General features: G+C 46.1%; 1 protein-coding gene across 17 annotated transcripts in view; it reads left to right on the top strand.

Moving 5' to 3' along the window:
- Positions 1-21871, top strand: part of DLG1 (discs large MAGUK scaffold protein 1) — an 818929-nt gene that overhangs the window by 80185 nt on the left and 716873 nt on the right. Inside the window, exon 1 of one of the 17 annotated variants that reach the window (XM_082251440.1) lies at positions 9700-9834. The exons of 14 other annotated variants lie outside the window; for them this stretch is intronic. In XM_082251440.1, the coding sequence (XP_082107566.1) occupies positions 9805-9834 (30 nt within the window). In that variant the 5' untranslated portion in view covers positions 9700-9804. Of the gene's footprint in view, positions 1-9699; positions 9835-21871 lie in introns of those variants that run through there. 2 more of the 17 variants (XM_082251443.1, XM_082251449.1) reach the window with 2 other exon arrangements.

The raw sequence follows: 21871 nt of genomic DNA, 5'->3' as shown, positions 1-21871 counted from the left end.
CAGGTCCTGTGAGACAGGGGTGTCTCTCCTCAGAGGTCATTCTTACTTTAATCAAGGCTAGGAAAGCCTCGTCTGGGAAGATTTATTACCGTACATGGAAAGCTTATTTTGCCTCGTGTGAGTCCAGGGGTATCTCTCCTCGTTCATACTTGGTGGCGAGAGTGTTGGCTTTCCTCCAGTCTGGTGTGGACCAGCGCCTTGCATTGGCGACGATTTAAGGGCCAGGTATCTGCACTGGCTGTTCTTTTCCAGCGCCCTGTGGCGTCTCATTTCATGATTCGCACCTTTATTCAAGGTGTGTGTCACTTGAAAACATGAAAACATCAGGGAGATTTCGTTACCTCTGCTGTCTAAAAAGGTTGCTTTTCTGGTAGCAATCACTTCTGCTCGCAGAGTGTCGGAGTTGGCGGCGTTGTCTTGCCGCTCCCCTTAACCTGGTGGTTCATAGGGATAAGGTGGTCTTGCGACCTAACCCGTCCTTTCTTCCAAAGGTGGTTTCGGATTTTCACCTCAATGAGGACATTGTTTTACCTTCACTCTGTGCGAATCCTAAGCATCCTAAGGAGATTGCCTTGCATTCTTTAGATGTTGTCAGGGCGATTGGGGTTTACCTGTCGTCGACTGAATCCTTTCGAAAGTCAGATTCTCTCTTTGTCCTTCCTGAGGGACCTCGGAAGGGTATGGCTGCGTCTGCGGCGACCATTGCAAATTGGATCAGACAGACAATTGTTCAGACCTATTCGTTGAAGGAACGGATACCACCCTTCCCTGTCAAGGCGCACTCTGCCAGATCGGTGAGTGCGTCCTGGGCTTTCCGGCATCAGGCCTCGGTGGCCCAGGTGTGCAAGGCTGCGACTTGGTCGTCGGTACACACTTTTTCCAAATTCTACAAAATTGATGTTCTGGCATCAGCTGATGCCTCCTTTGGCCGCAAAGTTCTCTGTGCGGCAGTACTGTGTGTGGGTCCCTGGCTGTTGGGGTTGTTTAACCCCTTGGTTATTTGCTTTCCTTTGTTGTTACTCCTGTTGAGCTTTTTTGTTGCCCAGAAGGTTCCCTTGCTGTTCACGTAAGGTTCCTTTCTCTGATGTGGGTACTGCATTGCCTTTTCTGACGGTTGCGTATCCCACCCCTCATGTCTACACTGCTTTGGGACATCCCCATTGGTGAAGACTGTATGAGTGGGCAGCGACTGTCGGAGGACGTAAGAGAAAACTGAATTTTTGTAAAATCTTACCGTAAAATTCCTTTCACCCATTACTTCCTATGGGCAGCCATTTTCCCTTAGCCTGCAGCATATAGTTCGGTCTCTGGTGACCTCACTTCCTTTTCCTCTGGAGCAGCGATCTGTGTGGTAACAGTCTGTGGGGCTCTGCAGACTGTCCTTTCCATTTTCCACTGTTTTATCCTTTCTGGATCAGTTTTGTCCCTGCGGGGGGGGGGTCTGTGTACACAGTCTATTTTAGTGGTGGGCTGCGGGATCCACAGCGCTCTTAAAGGGCCAGTACCTTGGAAAAATTGTTTTTCTGCAATGGAATCTCAAGACAGCAAATTCCCCCCAGCCTTGGTGGGGGACCCCAGTTCTCCTGAATCCCCCGCCCTGACTAAATTGGCCGCTGTGGTGGCAACTTTAGTGTCCAACATGGAGGTGCTGATGGCTGAACGGGCTGCTAGGAAAAGCCCTAGGATCTCTTTCTCTTCTGATTCAGAAGGTGATGTAGTTGCTGTGGGTGGCGTGCCCTTTTCAGGGTCTCGCTCTTATCAGGACCTGCTAGGGTCTGAGGGGGAGGCGGAGGGGGTAGATAATTCTCCCCCTGGGTCGCCTGAACCTGCAGTTATGGATGCGTTTAATTTCTTCTGTTAAAGAAACACTACATTTGGAGGATGAGCCCAATCCTCTGGGCATTGTGTTCTCTTTTGGTACACATAGGACCCGCAAGTTGGCGCAGGTTTTTCCCTGCCCCGCTGAGTTTCATCACACGGTGAATGAACAATGGCGCAGTTTGAAACGCCCTTTCACGGTGCCAAAACGTTTTCAACTGCTTTACCCCTTTGCGTCTTCTACGGATTCGCGCTGGTGTGTGGCTCCCCAGGTGGATCACGCTGTGGCCGTGTTAAATAAGGCTACCCTGGTTCCCACTGAAGATACCCCGGTGTTGCGGGCTCCTACGGACAGGAGGTTGGAGTCTCTTGCCCGCCATGCTTACATGGTGGCAGGTTCCATGCTAAAACCTATTTTCGCCTCTGTCATGGTGGCTCAGGCGGTGGCGGATTTGTCTAAGGTGCTTAGACGCACTCTCGTGACTGATTCTGCCCCCCCTGCTACGCTGGAGGTGGTGGACCAAATTCTTCAAGGGGTCATGTATTTGTGTGATGCGGCCTTGAATGAGGCCCCTTTGGCTGCGCGCCTGTCTAGTGTCGCGGTACTTAAACGTCGGCTGATCTGGTTGAAGAGCTGGTCGGCTGACCAGACATCACGCAAAACAAAACGGTGGCTGATTTTCCTTATGCAGTGTCTCGCCTTTTTGGTGAGGCCTTAGATATTTTGGTTAAAGGAGTCACTGGGGGCAAGAGCACTTTGTTGCCCCAAAACCTTCAAGGCACAGAACAAGGGCAAAACCTTTTAAGGGCCAAGGTGGCCAGAGAAAGCCCTGGGCGGGCAAGCAAAAGACCGGAACACGCCGGTGCGCCGGCTCCGTCCGCCTCTGCCTGAAGGGACGCCCTCACCCGTTTCAGGGGTGGGGGGACGTTTGCGCAGTTTCCTCCAACCTTGGCTGCTCCGAATTCCGGACAGGTGAGTTCAGGAAATCATTAGATCAGGATACAAGATCGAATTCCTTTCGCGGCCGGCGCACAGATTCTTTCCCTCAAGTCTTCGTTTGACCCCAGGGCGTTTACGAGACCTGCATCGAGCTGTGGTGGAGGGGGCTGTACCTGGTGGGGGCTCATACCAAGGCCCATTCTTGCTGCCTGTGCCATTTTCTGAGGCCTAGGGATCCCTCCTGGGTCCTTGGGAGCTGTGTGGTGCACGGGGCCACCATTTTCTTAGTCTTTGTGCTTAATGCATGGCAGCCATGTTTGTGTAGTCTGGTGGCCATTTTTCAGGGGTTTTCTATTGAAACCAGCAGCGGCCATTACAGTGGAGCCCTGTGGTCGGCGATTTCGGCGGTGGCAACCCCTCCTCATCACCTGGTGCTGATCGCAGTTCGTGCAGTGCAGATTCTTCTGGTAGCTGCGGTGCCTGGTTTGTGCATGGTGGTGAGTCTGGTGGGGCTCTCTCCCTCCCTACTGAGGATTGATTTGGTGCTCTGTGGCTGGCAACCGGCTGGGCTGCCAGAGCAGTGGGAGTTTTCCTTTAGCAGTGTGTTTCACTTTTTTGTGGGGTCCCCCTGGTGACTCATGTAGTCTTTGGAGCACATCTACCCACTGATCCCCTTTCTGAGGCTGTGGGAGCCCTCCGTGTCCCATCCATTCATCGATGCACTAACACTGATGAGTCCTTTGTGTCCCGGGTGGCGGTGGCTTTTGGGTGATGGGCTGGCAAAAAGCACCCCCGCCTTCCCCTGTCTCATTAGAATCTGAATGTGATTCGGTCACCGCAGACATGGGTCACCCTGCTGGGTCTGCAATCACGCAAAGGAGGATTCCTCCAGTTCTGCAGCCGCGTAAGAAAAGTTGCTGGTGGACAAACTGATTGTAGCTGTGCTTGAGATCTTAAAAATGGAGGACGCAGCTTAAGCTGCGGTGGAGGTATGGTTCCCTTTGGCATTCACAAGCCATCCAGAGTGGAAAAGTTGTTCCCTTTCCCCTCCTATTTGGTCGTCCCCACTATTTAGTGACAATTCTGTCAAGTGTCCCCTTGGGGTCCTTAAGCGGTTTTGCTAGGCTATAACCCTATGAGGAGTCCCTTATTAAGAAGTGGACTGTGGTGGACCCTCTGGTTTCCAGATTGAACAAGGCAACCATGACTCTGGTTTAAGAGTCCCTGGCCTTTAGGGATCCAGCTGACAGGAAGGCGGAGGCTATGGCACACAATATGTACACCCTGGCTGGTTCGGAACTGAGGTCGATATTCACCATTGCCCTGGTGTCGCACACTCTGAACGAATGGGCTAGGCTTTTTGCACAGTGACCTTGAGGGGGAGTCACTCTCCCCTGCCTTTGCTGAGCTGGCAGGCCAGCTGGTTCAGGGGCTGCAGTTTATCTGTGATGTCTCTTTGAAAGTGGCTTTCCTAGTGGCTCGGCTCTGTTTCAGCAGTGGTCCTTCGGTGTGTCTTTTGGATCAAATGCTGGTCTGTGGACCAGACTTCTAAAAAGGCCTTAATTGATCTTCCCTTTCAAGGAGATAACCGGTTTGGTGTTACCCTAGATGACCTTATTAAAGCTCTCTTGGGGGGGGATTACCTTTCTTTTTTTTTTTGGTCAGGCAAGTCAAGAGCAGGCTTCTACAGACCAGTGGACAAGGCCCCTTCAACATGAAGGTGCGTCCTCACCCATATCTGGGGTGGGGGGACATCTTCTCTGGTTCCCAGACCGTGGACTCCCCTGGTACAAGTCAGGTGGGTCCACGAGGTCATTCTGTTGGGCTACAAGATCGAGTTTCATTCTTACCCTCTGTTAAGGTTCTTCCTTCCAACGTGCGACTATCCCCTGTCCGCTTACAATCTCTTTTTGGGGCCGTGCAAGACCGTTTAAAGGGTGATGGTCCCGGTTCCTACTTTGGAACGTTTTTAGTGGTTTTCTCAAACCTGTTTACAGTCCCAAGGAAGGAAGGGGAGGTGCGTTCAATTCTGGACCTCAAGGCGCTGAACTGCTTTGTGCGGGTGCAGAATTTCAGAATGGAGTCTGTTTGCAAGGTGGTAGCTTCCCTGCACCAGGGTGATTGTTTGTTTTTTTTTTTTTTTTTGCCTCCATTTACATCAAGGACGCTTACCTTGACATTCTAATATGTGTCTGTCTCCAGCGCATCCTCCGCTTTGCCATGGGAGAGGAGCATTATCAGTTTGTGGAGTTACCCTTTGGTCTCCCTTCTGCTCCATGGGTCTTGATTAAAGAGTTGGCCCTGGTGCTAGCATTGTTACGCTAATGGTGGATCATGGTACTTGGCTACTTGGATGACCTCCTCCTGCGAGCAGAGTCTCCTACTGCTCTGGTGGAGAACCTGGAAATCGCCATACGAGCTTGAGTGTGTTTGGCTGGATTCTGAATTTGCAGAAGTTTGCTCTGGTTCTGTCCACTTTTTTTTTAAGGCGGTTCCTTTTGCACAGTTCCATACTGCAAGGAGAGATTCTGGCCAAGAATTCGCAGTCTTTGGAATTCCAATCCGTCTGAGCCGGGTAATGAAGGAGTCCCTGATATAGTGGCTTCGTTCTTCGGCTGGTTAAATCCTTCCTCCCCTTGTGTTGGACAGTGGTCACCACAAATGCCAGCCTGTCTGGCTGGGGAGGCATCCTCTGCAAAATTTTTGCTCAGGGGGTCTGGATACTGCAAGAGTCCAGACTACCGATCAAGTTCTTGGAACTCTGAGTGATCAGACTGCCTGGAACATTGGACGGATCATATTCATTGATTTCCAGTGTTGAATCGGACAATACCATGGTTTGTCAATCACCAGTGGGTATCCTGGCAGCCCTGGAGGTAGCCGGCATTCTAAGGTGGGCAGAATGGTTCATTCCAGCCCTCTCCGCTGTACACATTCCCGGAATGGAAAACTGACAGGCGGATTACCTCAGTCGGCAGGCTTTGGACCAAGGAGTGGTCCCTTCATCCGGAGGTGTTTCATCGGTTGTCTCCTTTTGGGTATCCCCGAGGTGGATCTGTTGGCGTCCCGGCTCAACAGAAAGGTACGGATGTTTGTGGCTCGGTCACGGGATCCTCTGGCGAATGCCACAAATGCACTGGTGGCCCTGTGGGGTCAGTATTGTCTGATTCACGCCTTTCCTATCCCCGGACTGACCTCGCCGGGCTTGGTATGCCGATCTGGTGCGGCTGGTCACCAATGTTTCTTGCTGACCCAAGGACCAATCTTCCATCCTGCTTTACAGTCGCTGGCTTTGATGGCTTGGCTGTTGAACATCAGGTGCTGTTGGATAGAGGTTTGTCTGAGTCTGTAATTCTAACACTGTTAAAAGCTAGGAAATCTACTTCTAGGAAGATCTACCATCGTATGTGCTCCAGTCGTTTTGGTTGAGTTCCTGTTTAACTGGTTGGCTATAGTTACCCTTGGAAATTTCTTGCTTGCTGTTCCCACCCCTCGTGTTTGTCCCACCCCCTTGCTTTCGGACGTCCCAGTGGTTAAGAAGATCAGGAGCTGTGTTCATCAATGATCGAAAAAGAAAATGGGATTTTTGATTTACCGTAAAACCATTTCTCTGATGTTCATTGATGGACACAACACCCACCCCTCTGGAGTTGTAATTCTTCTGACACTGCTTGTACCTATAGCAGAGAGAGGGAATATACCCCCTGGGACTGCCCATGGGCATAGCCAGATTTTATTTCTGCTTAGTGTCCTACTCCTTCTTTTTTTTTTTTTTTTTTTTTTTTTTAAGAAAATTTTTATTTGTATTTCAAAAATTAACAACTCACAAAGTATCATGCATTTACAGAAAACTCAAAACAATAAACGCATCAAGCAGTGAAGTATCAGACATGTTCCGTAAAGCATTATCAAATCAAGCGTGTAGTAACAATGTAGAGGGGTGACAAGGAGGGAGATGGGATTAAATGGGGGGGGGGGGGGAGGGTAGTCATATGAATGCACTAGTACATTCTTACGATTATCTGATCACCAACATACACGCCCCCTCACGGTATAGGGATTGGGAGTGATTCTGGCCTGAGCCACAAAAGAGTATTAGTAGCGAGGCAAGCCTGAAAGTGGGGGCGGGGGAGGAGTGGTGGGGAAGGAAAAAAGGGGGGGAGACCGAGTGATCAAAGACTGACAGAAATAACGACATAACTAAACTTTTTAAATGCAAGCGGAGTACATATCCTAATACAGCTGGGCATGAACTAAATCGCTGTTACTAGATGGAGTAACTGGTGGGTGGAATGTGGAAGGGGGGGATGTTCTCCGTCTGCGTCATCTAGGGAAGCTCCGTTTGGGCTACGGGGGAGATGGGTATGGTAAAGTTCCGCATAAGCAGTCCATTTCCTCCAAAACTTAACAGACGGTTTTGTATAAGGTCAGATCCAATTGCTCTTAGTAGGAGGGCAGTAAGGTCGGACTTGAATTCCACCCCACCCGGGGCGGCGTGGGGGACACCCAATGGCGGAGGACAACCCTCCTGGAGACCATGAGGCAGGTGACCAACCAGGATTTGTGTTTTACGTAGTGTCCTACTCCTTTAGAGGGCAGCATAACCCAATGGTTAAGATCTGGAGCTGTGTCCGTCAATGAACATCAGAGAAATAGATTTTACTATAAGTGAAAAATCCCATATTTTTTCTTTTGCAAAAAGGAGTGCAGCATTTTAGTGTGTTAAAGTATTTTATGGGGTTATTTATTTTTTTTTGTAAATAATCAATGTGTTATACTTACCTGCTCTGTGTTATGGTTTTGAACAGAGCAGCCCCGATCCTCCTTTTTAAGGGTCCTCCACCTGCCCTCCCGGCTCCTTCTCTTCTTGGTGTGCCACCATAGGAGGCTGCTTCCTATTTTGGCACATCTGCAGGCTTGAACAAGCGTCACGCTGCCTGTGGCTCTGAAGAGGAGGAATTCCTTGAAATGCGTCAGCCTACGGATGTCTTCAGTATCTGTTGTACATGTTGACACAATTTGGACAGAACTATGCTGAGATCTGTGATGCAATTTTAACAATTGCAACTTTGTGAGTATAATCCTTACCGTGTTTTTAACACATTACATTTTTTGTCCCAGGATAATGCATTAGGTTGGTGCGACAGCGTGACCATACAAAAACACAAAGAAAACATGGCCCAGCCCCCTGCTCTTTTGTCACAGGATTTGATTGACAAAAGCAGGAGCCAATTGGTCCTGCTGCTATCAATCTGCCCTGTGAGGGGCAGAACCGCTTTTCCCGGGCATAGCGCTGGATCCAGAGTTATTGATAGCGACTGCATGCAGAATCTTAACACTTTACTTTCTGGCTCAGTCAATGAACAGTCTAGGGGTGGTTGTTTTATTTTATATGGGGATGGGAGAAGGGATGAGTGGGATACTCGAACACTTGAACTATTCACAATGCTAAGGACCTCTGAGAATGCTGCAAGGCCGCAGCGTCATGCTGCCACTAGATGAATCTGAAGTAATATTCTTTAGCGCTTCTCTTCAGGGCACTCTCCTAGTACCCCCTTTCTATCCACCAGCTGACACCCATCCTCTGGCTACTCTACTCCGGAGTGGCCCCCTTCCTGGTCAGGCCCGTAGACACTATCCCCCGTACTCACGATACTGCTTTTCAGGTTCTCTGTCTTAGCTCCTCCTAGTCTGCTCTCCTGCACCTCTGGGTTCAGCTCCACACTTCTGGCTCACCAGGCCGACTGCCTGTGACCATACACCAACCAATGCAGAAGAGGAGGCAGTGGTCACCCTCCTTCTGGGACTCTGCTTTCCAGCCAAAGACCCCAATCACACATGCTCCTGGCTTTTATACCACACCCCACAATGCACTGAGACAGCAGTCTGTGCCAATCACTGGGGCTGTATCAAAGCCTGTATGCCCATTGGTCAGGTTCCTCTACTATCCAGTGTGCCTACCCATTGGACCAGTGGGGACACTCCCTCAGACCACATGAATCACACACTGAGCACATTGAGCAGACCTAACTCACAGATCCTGCTCCTTGTTAAGCAGAGTGCAATATAGAATTTACCTGCTGCTCCTCTGATAGGCAGAAAGAGCCAAAAACTATACTCACTCTCTAGCACCTACCTAGGAGGGTGCTACACAGAGAATGACTTCTGGCTTTAAAATCTAAGAACACTGGAATGCATAGGGACGTTTTTTTGTTTTTTTTTTTATTTGCAAAATTACTTAACGTGAACTAAACCTTTTTTATACATGTGGAACTGAGCCCAGGTTATTCGTTGTGTTTTATTTAATTTTTGGTAAATGCGTGGACTTCTTGTGTCAATAATTGTCAAGAATTTTGTATAATGTATTTTCATTTTAACGAATTACAATGACTTCTTTAGCCTTTTTTTGATACTGTGAATCTTAAGTTGTGACTTGTGGTGATCCAAGCCCCCCTCCTTTTTTAGTTACATGTGGAATATTCCATTCATCCTGGCCAAGAAAGTCATTGATTTTCAGACTGCAGAAGCTGGAATGGTCTAATGCTGATCTTTGCATATCCTGGAGTAGTTTTAGATCTGTGGTTCTACTCTAGAAAAAAGGCATTCACCTTTTTACGGAAGATGCATTATTTATCAGGATGTGTTAGATCACAGTTTGCTTTTCATGGTGTTTCAGCAAATGACTCACTATAAGCATCATGTCTTAAAATCTGTGAGAGGAGGAATTAATGAAGTAGCATTTAAACTGCTGTGGAATAAACCCTGGAATATTACTTTGTGGGATTTTCAAGCTCTTTAATCATAGATAATGAAAAATAGATGAGCGCCTTAAGAATTGATCATTCTTCACTGCTCCATATTCTGTTTCAGGGGCTACTGGCTGCTTTTTTTTTTTTTTTTTTTTCTTTAACTTGTACACCTTAACCTTTTCTCTGGGAAACTGCTACTTGATGTGCTGCTTTGTCTTTCACTGTCATGCGATATTCAGAATTTGTGATTTTGGTTTTTAGCTGTGCAACTGTTATTTTGTTTATTATGTATGAACCATGGACTGTCTGTGCATTGTGACTACAAAGGTAAGCTGTGAAGTGTTTGCGTTTTTTTTTTTTTTTTTTTTTTTATTTATTTTCTCTTTTCAATACATATGATTTTATTATTTCCTCACATAAAGTTTTAATATTTACTAATTGTGAACCTTACAGCTAAATGGTCCTAACTGCAGGTGGCTGCAGTTTACAACTTAAGCTTGACCTTTGCTACCTTTTTCGCTTCTGTGTATGTTAGAAGGTATTATGATGTAGTGTGCTGTGCTACAGTACTATATATTTTAGTATATACTTTTTTTTTTTCCCCTTACATCATGTAAGTGTTTAGATTTATGCTGTCGTTGGCTGTCTTTTTGATATATTTTTTCCTTAGAAATTATTACTGTAGCTTTTTTTTTTTTTTTCATTTATAATTTTGGCTCCCTCCTGTGACACGCTTTACATTTTCTGCAGCAAAATACTATATACAATAATGAATACAGATCTTATGATTTGTAGATGTGACAACATTTGGCTACCATTGGTGTGCAAAAGCGGTGCACATTTAACATAATTTTAGATTTTCATATATATTTTGTTCTTTTGCTCCGCTCAAGTGTGTGTGTGTATGTATATGTGTGTGTGTGTGTGTGTGTGTGTGTGTGTGTGTGTGTATATATATATATATATATATATATATATATATATATATATATATATATATATAATGTGTGTGTGTGTAATAGCCATCTATACAGGACTTGTCACTGGTTATATTACTACCTTTTCATTTTTATCAGTGGTTTCATTTATATTTGATCTACCACTTGTTTTCCACTTGGTTTATGTATTTTTTGTACTAGCAGACTTTGCCTTGCATTTCTTGTCTGCCAGTGGGGAGACTAAGTTTGATGTTTTGGAGCTCGGGACCATGTGCTGGCTTGCGTACCTCATTCTGTGGCATGTACTGCACATCCTTGGACTAGTGTACGCTGTGCTGCTTGTAAATGATTAGCATTTTATGATGTTATACTGCATGCTTATGTACTAAATAGAAAGGAAGTTAAAATACAATTGGTGTATATGTAGGCTTTGGCTCATTTTGTAAATGTTTTTTTGTAGGTTGTGTGCAGGGTTTTTTTTTTTTTTTAATTTTTTTAATGAAAAACAAAATAGCTGTGTATTAAAACACATTAGCTCATGCAAAAACCTATGCAGAAGTTTTTGAAACATGTGTGACCTGACCCAGATAGTTTTATGTAACCCTATATTAAGGTGACAATACAAAAATCCTTATCCTCCAACAATAATCGAAATGCATCCACTACTTAATGGCCATGTAAACTAGTTTTCATGAACTTGTTTCTTACTGTGTTTTTCTGCCTGCTTTATAACGTTCTCCTTTTCTCCCTCACTTATGTCTGTTTGAAACAAGCAGTACACAGTTATGGTCGTATGCGCTGCTCTGTACACATTACACATCCCATAGTGCATCGTTGCTAGTCCATCCTGAGATCAAACAAGAGTGGATGGACACATTTCCATGTACGGTGGGACCATGGAGAACTAACTTAGCCACCCTCTAACAGAAAATTTGGTTCACAGCCACGAAAAAAAAAAGTTTTAGAGAAGGCTGAGTTTCAAGAACTTCATCTTTATATTACGGTCTATTCCAGGATTCTATTTCACCCTCCTGTCTGCCATTAACAACGTCAATGGGCCAGAAAGTGAGGGGAATGAGAATTATTCAGTCATGCAATGCTGTACCCAATCAAATTTTTTTATCATTTTTTTTCACAAAAATGGAGCTTTCTTTTGGTAGTATTTAATCGCCACTGGGTTTTTTATTTTTTTGCGATGATATTGAAAGAGCAGAAATTTTAAAAACAAACATTTTGTTTTAGTTTCTATTAAAATTTTGCAAATTATGTAATTTTTTTCATGAATTTGGGCCAAAATTTATACTACTACATATCTTTGGTAAAAATAACCTAAATTAGTGGTTATTATTTAGTCTGTGTGAAATTTATAGAGTCTACAAGCTATGGTGCCAATTATTGAAAATTGATCACACTGAAGACTTCGCATACTGATGACGAAACGCGTCAAGCTGGGACGCACGTAGCCTCATTCTGAAGTGGTATTTGGACTGCAAGCCATACTACAGCCAGGAAGCTCCACGCAGCGGCGAGCAGGCTGTTAGTAACCTAGCCGGCTTCCTTTGTAGCGTATTGAGCAGCTCCAAACTGCATGTTTTATTGCTGAACCACCAAAGTTTTTACCCTGTTCATCTGATATTTTAAATAAACTACAATATTTTAACTACTACACCATGAGGAGTGCGATCTTTTTGCCCCATCACACTCATTACTAGGAACATCCAGGACCACCCGGGCGTGGACAGATGGGACCCCTGCTGGATACCTACCTTTTTAAGCCTTATTGACCCACTTACCGTACGGTATTGGGGGTCAACACCTTCCGGTGAGTTTGAATTTTTACTTCACGTGTACGTAGGGTGACACCACCATAGCACACATCTGAGGATTCACTCACCACTCCTTATTATAGAGGAATTTCTTCTGGCGGCTTCTTTCAGACGCAATCGCAGCATTTTTTTGGTTGGATTTGGTTGGACGTTCTTTGCATAATGGACACGTAGCACCAATGGGGGGGGGGGGGGGGGTAGAGCAGCGGATTGACAAAGTGTTCCTGCCGACGTCATTTTACAATGGCCCGGTAAGGAACTGGTTAAAAATGTGTATTTTACCCTACTCATACTGTCCAAAACCTAAAAATAACAAAATGTCTGGAGCAGCAGTTTTGTATAGAAAGCACCTTCCATTGTGTTTACCTATCTTTCCCTCACTTGTCTGCTTCCCAAAAACCCTGTTATGTTGTAGCCCAGCAAAGTTACTGTACAAATGAGTACAATGCCATATGGTTGGTACTTTTTGTTCTAGTCCAGAGGTAGGCAACCTTTTTAGAGGTTGAGATCTACTTGGACAACATGGAGGAAAGCAAAGCTCCCTGGGGGAAGGGAGTGGCTCTTTAACCACTTCCCGACCGCCCGCTGCAGTTATACTGTGGCAGGGCGGCCCTCCTACGCAAACTGACGTAGGTATGCGTCGGTTGTGCCCTTGCAGCTAGGGGGCGAGTGTGCGCCGCAGGCGGCGCGCTCATGCCCCCACTCGGCAGCAGGGATGCCGATGCACGGGGCAGGTGGCTCCGATTGCTGCCCGACACCGACGATCTTTCCCCGCTGAGAGAGAACGGACAGCTGTTGTAAACACAGCTGACCATTCTTCTCTCTGCAATGATTACAGAGCGCCTGTGATCCTGCTATATAGGAACACAGGTCTCTGTGATCATTTCACAAGCCACGTCCCCCCACAGTTAGAAACACGCCCCTAGGTACACATTTAACCCCTTGATCACTTAGGCTCCATGTACATGGGACGTTGTAAATGGCCGTTTAGGAGAAGTTGGGCGTTTTTTTTCAGAAGCCCCTGAACCCACCTACATGTTATCTGTACATAGGGTCGTTTACAGTCATTTGCAGGAAAGTGAGTTCAGGGATGTTTTTTGGAATGCAATTATTTGCATTCGAACGTGTGTTTCCCGGCAATTCTTCCATTCTTCCGTTCCATTCCGCTGTGAGAATTTTGAGGGGGAACTCCAAGCCAAAATGGGAATAAAAACTTTGTGGGGGTCCCCCCCCCCGGTTCCAAACCAAGCGCTTCGGGTCTGGTATGGAATTTGAGGGTAGCCCCATGCCGAAAAAACGGCGTGGGGTCCCCCCCAAAATCCATACCAAACCCTTATCTGAGCATGCAGCCCGGTAGAGCAGGAAGGGGGAGGGGACGAGCGAGCGGCCCCACCCCCCCTGGACCATACCAGGCCACATGCCCTCAACATGGGGGGGGGGGGTGTTGGTGCTTTGGGGCAGGGGGAGCTCTGCAAGGGCCTCATCCCCACAACCCTGGCCGGTGGTTGTGGGGGTTTGTGGGCAGGGGGCTTCTCGGTATCTGGAAGCCCCCTTTAACAAGGGTGGCCCCCCAGATGCCGGACCCCTCCCTATGTGAATGGGTATGGGGTACACTGTACCCCTACCCATTCACCCCATAAAAGTCAGTGTATGTAAATAACGACAGGAGACGTTTTGGAGAGTTTATTAAAAATCTTCATCCTGTCTTCTCCGCTCTGGTCTTCTCCCCCTCCACTCTTCTGGTCTTCTGCTCTTTTGCTGTCCGCTCTTCTGCTCTTTTGCCCTCAGCTTTTCTTCTTCCTCTGGTCCTCCTCAAACTAGGTCTCCGGTGATTATGCCAGTCTCCGGTCTCTGCAGCTTGTTATATAGCCATTGTGGGCATGGCCGCCCGGTGACGTCATCAGGAGACCACCCCATCATGGGCGGGTCTCCTGATGACGTCACCGGACAGCCACGCCCACAATCGCTATAGAACAAGCTGCAGAGACCGGAGACCGGCATAATCACCAGAGACATCGTCTGAGGAGGACCGGAGGAAGAAGAGCCGAGGGCAAAAGAGCAGAAGAGCAGACAGCAAAAGAGCAGAAGAGCGGAGAGGGAGAAGACCAGAGCGGAGAAGACCAGATGAAGGTTTTTAATAAACTTTCCAAAACGTATCCTGTCATTTACATACACTGACTTTTATGGGGTGAATGGGTAGGGGTACAGTGTACCCCATACCCATTCACATAGGGAGGGGCTCTGGGATCTGGGGGGCCACCCTTTTTAAAGGGGGCTTCCAGATACCGAGAAGCCCCCTGCCCGCAGACCCCCACGACCACCGGCCAGGGTTGTGGGGATGAGGCCCTTGTCTGCATCAACATGGGGGGAAGGTGCTTTGGGGTGGGGGGGGGTGCAGAGCCCCCCCCTGCCCCAAAGCACCCACACCCCCCATGTTGAGGGTGTGTGGCCTGGTATGGTCCAGGGGGGCTGGGGCCTCTCGCTCGTCCCCTCCCCTTTCCTGGCCTGCATGCTCGGATAAGGGTTTGGTATGGATTTTGGGGGGACCCCACGCCGTTTTTCCGGCGTGGGGCTACCCTCAAATTCCATACCAGACCCAAAGGGCCTGGTTTGGAACCTGGGGGGGAACCCCACGCCGTTTCCCTCCCCCCCCCCCCATTTTGGCGTGGAGTTCCCCCTCAAGATTCTCACAGCGCAAGTCGGATCATCCTGATCCGACTTGCGGTGCGCCTTCTATTCAAATCAATAGGCTCCCATAGGGAACCATTGATTTTGAATGGAGGCAGAAAAAAACGCTACTAAAAGCGACATGGCCAAACGTGCAATAACGCAAATGGAAAAAGCTACTAAAAGCACGTTAACGGACGTTTTAAACGTCCTAAAAATTCCAGCATTCAAAGGGACTTTTAACAACGTCCCGTGTATATGAAGCCTTACTGTGTTAACCCCTTCCCTGCCAGTGTTATTACAGTGCATATTTTTAGCACTGATTACTGTAGTAATGTCACTGGTCTCCCCAAAAGTGTAAAAAATGTCAATGTCGCAGTCCCGTAAAAAAATCGCAGATCGCTGTCATTACTAGTAAAAAAACAAAAATGCCATAAATCTTAGTAGATGCGATAACATTTGCGCAAACCAAAATACGCTTATTGCAATTTTTTTAATTTATTTTTTGGGAATGTTATTTAAAGCAGGATGTTAGATAGATAGATAGATATATATATAATTTTTTTTTCCAGAATTGCCGCTATTTTTTTTTGTTTATAGCGCAAAAAATAAAATTGGCACAGGTGATAAATTACCACCAAAAGAATGGTCTATTTGTGGGGAAAAAAAGGACATCAGTTTCATATCGGTAGAGCATTGCAATACCGCGCAATTGTCCGTTAAAATAACGCAGTGCCGAATCTCAAAAATATGGCTTGGTCATTAAGGGGGAAAATCTTCCAGTGCCGAAGTGGTTAAAAACGCATCTGCCTCCCCATCCCCCAAAGCAGTCCTCTACTTCCCTCACATCACCCCCTTCTCACTGTAGTGTCCCCTGCCCCTCCCCCCAAAGTAGTATCCTGGACCCCAAAGGAGTGTCCTCTGCCCCCTTCCCCCCCCATTAGTGACCTTTTCCCCACCCCCCAAGCAGTGCTACCCTGATCCCCTTTATTCCACCCCCACCACTGTAGTGTCCTCTGCCCCTTCTGCCCAGTAGTGTCCTGTACCCCAAACCCCCCCCCCCCCCCCGAAACACTGTCCTCTGACCCCCTTCACATTACACCTTCCCTTACTGTAGTGTCCTCTATTCCCCCCCATAGCAATGCCCTGCCCACCACAAAGTGTCCTCTGCCACCAGAAAGCAGTGTCCTCTGTCCCCCTGTTTACACACAGGGATGTGCAGGTAGCACTTCCTAACTAGCTAGATGCCAAAACCAAAAATGTAATATATTGCAGATTACTAGTCCTTGGTGTGGGGGCCTTATTGTTTTTTTCAAGCTGCTTTTGCTTTATTGTCATCTGTTAATTCCTGACCCTGGATACTACATCACTCATCTACAGTATTTATGAAGAGAGCCATGGTTGTTACCCTAGACTCCTCAACTGATATGGACTACAAACATGTCCGTGTCTTGTTCATCTCCATTAAATGGGGGGAGGGGCAATTGGTATATTACAGAAGATGGCTAGGAAGGAAGATGTATTCTTTGGTGTAGTTTAAAGAATTTGACAAAGATGCAGCATTACTACTGGCAAGATCATCTGGTATTTTCTGTATTTGCTAAAAAAGGTTCTTAGCTTGAAAAAAGGAAAACGAAATGCTGCCACCACATCCCAGGACTGCAAGCTGTAACATAATGCATTTTTGTTCTTGGGTTTAGTTAACCCTTTAAAGAATTTGTAAATAAAATATTTCTCTACCACAAGAGGTAGTTTCTGTGGGGTATGGCTACTTTCAAAAGACTCTTGGACTTACATCTCAGAACTTTAAGGGGTATGAGAGATGATTACAGCCATACACACCTACACAGGTTGAACTGGATGGACTATAGTCTTTATTCAGCCTCCACTACTATGTAACTATGTAACTGATATGTGGCTGCTGTACCATGTTTTTGTATGAAAAAGTATCCTGGTCTTTGTATGGCTTTCTTTATGTGAAATCCCTGGTGTTCCTGTCAGTCATTATGCTTTTGTATAATAAACTGACCACACTAATCAGGAGGACAGTGTGGTCAGTTCTCTTGTTATGAACTTAACCCAACCTGCCCTCCTTGAGTAATCAGATTTGCCCTGACATCCCTGCACAAACTTTCACTGGAATGCTTGGTGTACTGCGGTTTCTCCTCTACCCCCCCCCCCTCCAGTTCTTCTGCAGCTGAGAACAGGGGTTATGTGATAATTTTTTTTTTTTTTTTAAAAGAAGAGGGGGGGGGGGGGCGAGCTATTAACCACTTTACCGCTGAGTACTGGAATAGTACTGCGGCAAAGTGGCACGATCCCGTCTGACGACGTAGACCCGCGTCGCCAGACTCCTCCCCTGTAGGCGGCGCTCCCGCTGTTTTCATTCACAGCGGGAGTCGGGCCAGGGGAGGAGCAGCGGCGATCGCCGCTGCTCTGCCCAGATCGTCGGGGATCTAGTGTGGAGATCCGCCCGCCTGTGTAAACACGAGCGGGCGGATCTCCTTAGTGACAGGGAGTGACAGATCGGAGTGTTCAGCATAGCTGGACATCCGATCTCTCCCTGTCTCACACAGTAACCTCCCCCCCCCACACGTCGGTAAGCACCAGGCATACATTAACCCCTCCCTCTCCAATAAAATTAACCCCTTCCCTGCCAGTGTCATTTTTACAGTAACAGTGCATATTTATAGCACTGATTACTGCAGTAATGTCACTGGTACCCCCAAAAGTGTCAAAAATGTCAGTCAAGGGTCCGATCTGTCCGCCGCAATGTCGCAGTCCCGCAAAAAAAATCGCAGATCGCCGCCATTACTCGTTAAAAAAAAAAAAAAAATCCCCAAAAATGACATCTTTCCCTTTGTTAGTAAACGCAATAACTTTTGCGCAAACCAATCAAAATACGCTTATTGCGATTTTTTTTTTTTTTTTTTTTTTTTTTACCAAACATAGGTAGCAGAAAACAAATTGGCCAAAAATTTTTTAAAAAATTGGTTTTTACATCTTTTTTGGGGGGAATTTCATATAAAAAAATGTTAAAAATATTGTTATTTTTTCAAAATAAACGCTCTTTTTTTGTTTATAGCGCAAAAAGTAAAAATCGCACAGGTGATCAAATACCACCAAAAGAAAGCTCTGTTTGTGGGAAAAAAAGGACGTCAATTTAGTTTGGGTATGGCGTCGCACGACCGCGCAATTGTCAGTTAAAGTCGCACAGCGCCGAATCGCAAAAAGTGGCCCAGACGTAAGACAGCAAAATGCTCTAGTGGTAAAGTGGTTAATAAAGTTGCGTGTTTTTTTTTTGTTAATATCTACAAATGTCCACAGTAATATTTTGTCATGTGTTGCTCATTGCATATTCATTGGAGCTGTGCTGCCGTAGTGTATTACAGTGATATTCAAAATGAATAGAAACGCAACATATGCATGTGATTTGTGCTAACGCTGGCTGTTCCTTATTTTGATTACTGCTCTCTAGAAGTAACTTTTTAGATGGGGAATGTAATTATCTGCTTGACAAGTCCTGCTTAAGTGCTGCTGAGATGAGTTTAGGTAAGCTTACATATTTTCTATCTTATTGACGTGATCTGTAGGCCTACAATAGGAAAAATAAAAGAGCATAATAGTGTTTTACTACTAGACAGGAAACGGTGACTGTAAAAGTTAGGGATAAATTTAACTTTCAAAACTTGCAGTGGGCACTGCATAGCCTCTAGCACTCCTAGGGAATTAATGCAGTCAAAGAATGATCTTAAACGCCCAATAACAAATCCAGTTTAAAGGACTTGTGAAGGCAGAAGGTTTGTTTTATCCTATTGCATTCTTTGCCTGTGTACAGCAGCTGCCCCAGCACCCCCTAATACTTGCCTGAGCCCCATCTCTATCCAGCAATGTCCAAGACTCCCTCAGCCGTCTGGGACTTTCCCTCCTGATTTGGCTGAGACGCAGCGGCATCATTGGTGGGGGGCAGGGCCGGGCTCGAATGGCAGCTCCGTGTCTGAATGGACACAGGGAGCTGCAGCTTGGCTCGGTTGTCCCCATAGCAAGCTGCTTGTTGTGGGGGCACTCGACAGGAGGGAGGGGCCAGGAGCAGCAAAGATGGACCCGAGATCTGGGCCTCCTCTCCTGCCCTGTGCAAAACCACTGCACAGAGGAGGTAAATATGAAGTGTTTGTTTAAAAAAGAAAAAAACACAAGACTTTACAATCTTTTTGGTATTAGTAATGCATAAAGTATTATAATCTTGTCTGAGATCGGTTAAGAGGGCTACCATTTCTGACCTTTTTGTAAATGTTCTTGTCCCATTTGTTACTTTTACGGATGTTAATCCAGATCCAGCATGTAAAGATATATTTTCAAAGTCAGAGGTTTTTTTTTTTTCCCCATGTTTCAAATAATTGATACCAAAAGTTAAGTATTAAATCTAGGCAGCTAGCATTTTCAGAGCATTCAGTAATGGAACTCTGTATATCAGTTATATTGGGTTTTCTTCAAAATGGACCAAAAGGCAAATGGTTAAACACACATTTGAAATGCATACACCCTACTTTATCTGTAAAAAAGGATGTGTAGTTCTTGTTAGATATTCTTGTGATTCACACACTTCCCCCACACAGCGTAGCTGCCTAGCAGTCAACATCTCTTCTTGTTTCTCCTGGTTCAGCAATGAAGCTTTCTATGTCGCATCTTAAACCTGCTCAATGGACTGCAAATGCGTCGTTGGCTGTGTTAAACAAGCAGGATTTGACTTGAGGATCTGTAAGTGTGGTGCAGTGTGGTTTTTCCGCATCGCAGGTACAGTACAGCGTACTTGTGGGTTTCATGCTGGTTACCTGCAGGTTACCTTAGCTTTGCGATATACTTCGATTGCATCAGGCGGTTTTGGTGCATTATCCTAAATCACATCAGCGTTAAAGCACTTGGTCCTGGTTCACACTTGTGCGATGCGGGAATCAGCGCGATTCCCGTGCGGGTTCCAGCAAACTCGCATGCAGTAAACGCTGCTCTCTGTGAACGGCTGCAGGTGTCAATATAAAGTTAATGATACCTCAAAATCGGTTCACAGTGCGGACCAAAAAAGGGTGCTGCACCATTTTGGTGTGAATGTGATGTGATTTCATCCATACAGTGTGTATGGTTGAATTTGCATTGCACAGACATTGCAAAGGATGTGCACAGCAATGCGATGCGAATCACATGCGATGCCTGGCATCGCAGTATTGTGAACCCAGCCTAAGGCTTGAGCAGGAAACACTAAAGTTAACTTCAGTTATGTAGTGTGGGACAGGTGTATGAATTCTTTTTTTGGCAAAACAGCAATTGTGTTTTCAAAAGTCTTATCTCTAGTTTAGACTTTCTAACGTTTAGAATTACCTGGAAGGAATGGTGCAGCAATTTGGTGGTAGCAAACTGTAGATGTTCAACTGCTACTCCAAATGGGCTTATTTGGGGCCCTTTCATATGGGTTCACCGATTGGGTCCGCCGGTCAGTTTTTCAGGCGGACCTGATCAGACCCTTCAGTCCAATTTCTTATTTGGTTCAATTGGCTCCCCTCTCATGCACTTGTGTAATTAAGCAAAAGCCATCATTGCCCAATATCCCATCCGCTTTATTTCAAATGAATGATAAAATGATGGCTATTATACCTTTTTGTTTAATTACATGCTTGTATGAGAGGGGAGCCAATTGAACCAAAAAGGAAATCCGTGAATAGACCTGGGATCGCTATATCACACTGGAATTCATCGGAATGTCGAGGCATATATCTGGGTGATTAGATTGATCAGGCACTTATTGTACTGCCATCTGGTGAGTGTACATTTTGGAAGGTGATGGATAATAGCACATATCGGTTGGTTGTATCACCGTATGAGCCATTTCACACACTTGGAATGGATTATTGGACATTTTTGAGTTTCAGTTTTAATGTACACTAATATTTTCATTTCATCACAATTTGTTGGTTAGCGGTGTTGGTACACGTATATTGTATACATTTTATTTGTGGATGTTGATTTTGGTACTAATTATTTACAAATTGGTTATCGCAGCTACTAAAAAATTCTGTTCTTTTGCACACTCCTTTTAAAGAGTCACTTTAGCCGTAGCAAACCACATTTTGGCTAGCAACCATAGGTTTAGCCTGCGCCACTGACACGCATACACAATTATGTGTCTGTGTCCATGCTTAAGCGGAGCAGACATGGACCAACCATCTGCCTGCTCAGTGGGGATCAGCAGTCAGATTTCCCCCTGAGGAGGTGAACCAACAAAGCTCCATTTACACATAGGTGTTTTTGAATCATTGCGATTCTGCCTATGATTTCAAAATGCACTGGTAAAATAATTTCAATGGCACCTAAAAAAGCGGTGCGATTCTGTGTGACAAAGTCTAAAGAGGTTCCAAGAGTGTAGTTATTCACAGGAGATGGCTAGGACTGGTGTCTCGCAGGTTCGCAGTCAGTGGGATGTGCAGATGGGTCAGTTCAGGTGCAGGCAAAGACATGGTCAGCAAACAGGCAAAGGATCGATCCAGGCAACAGGCATGAATGTGGTCAATGAACAGGGCAGGGTTGGTACAGGTGAAGGGCAACACTGCACTGATGTGGCAGTTATAGGGAACACTGTTGCTGGCATACATTAGTCTGATGGCACTGGGACTGGTGTAGCAGTGGTCTGGAAAACTGTTGCTTGTAAAACTGGTCTGTTGCAATCAGGAACACTGGTTCTAGCGGCACTGTGGTTGGTGTGAGCTGTAAGCACAGATCCTGTGGCTGGTATGGGCGATGAGCACAGATGCTGTGGCTGGTGTGGGCGGTAAACAGACGCTGTGGCCGGTCTGGTTTCTTATTGTGATGCTGTGATTGGCCTTAGCTATCACATGGTACAGGGCTGCTGTGATTTGCTCTGTACCATGTGATTACTGTGACCAG

Source organism: Pelophylax lessonae (genome assembly GCF_965119305.1).
Source record: "Pelophylax lessonae genome assembly, chromosome: 3".
NCBI classification, from domain to species: domain Eukaryota; kingdom Metazoa; phylum Chordata; class Amphibia; order Anura; family Ranidae; genus Pelophylax; species Pelophylax lessonae.
The sequence above is the reverse complement of the archived record's forward strand: the minus strand, read 5'-3'. Positions and strand labels throughout refer to the sequence as shown.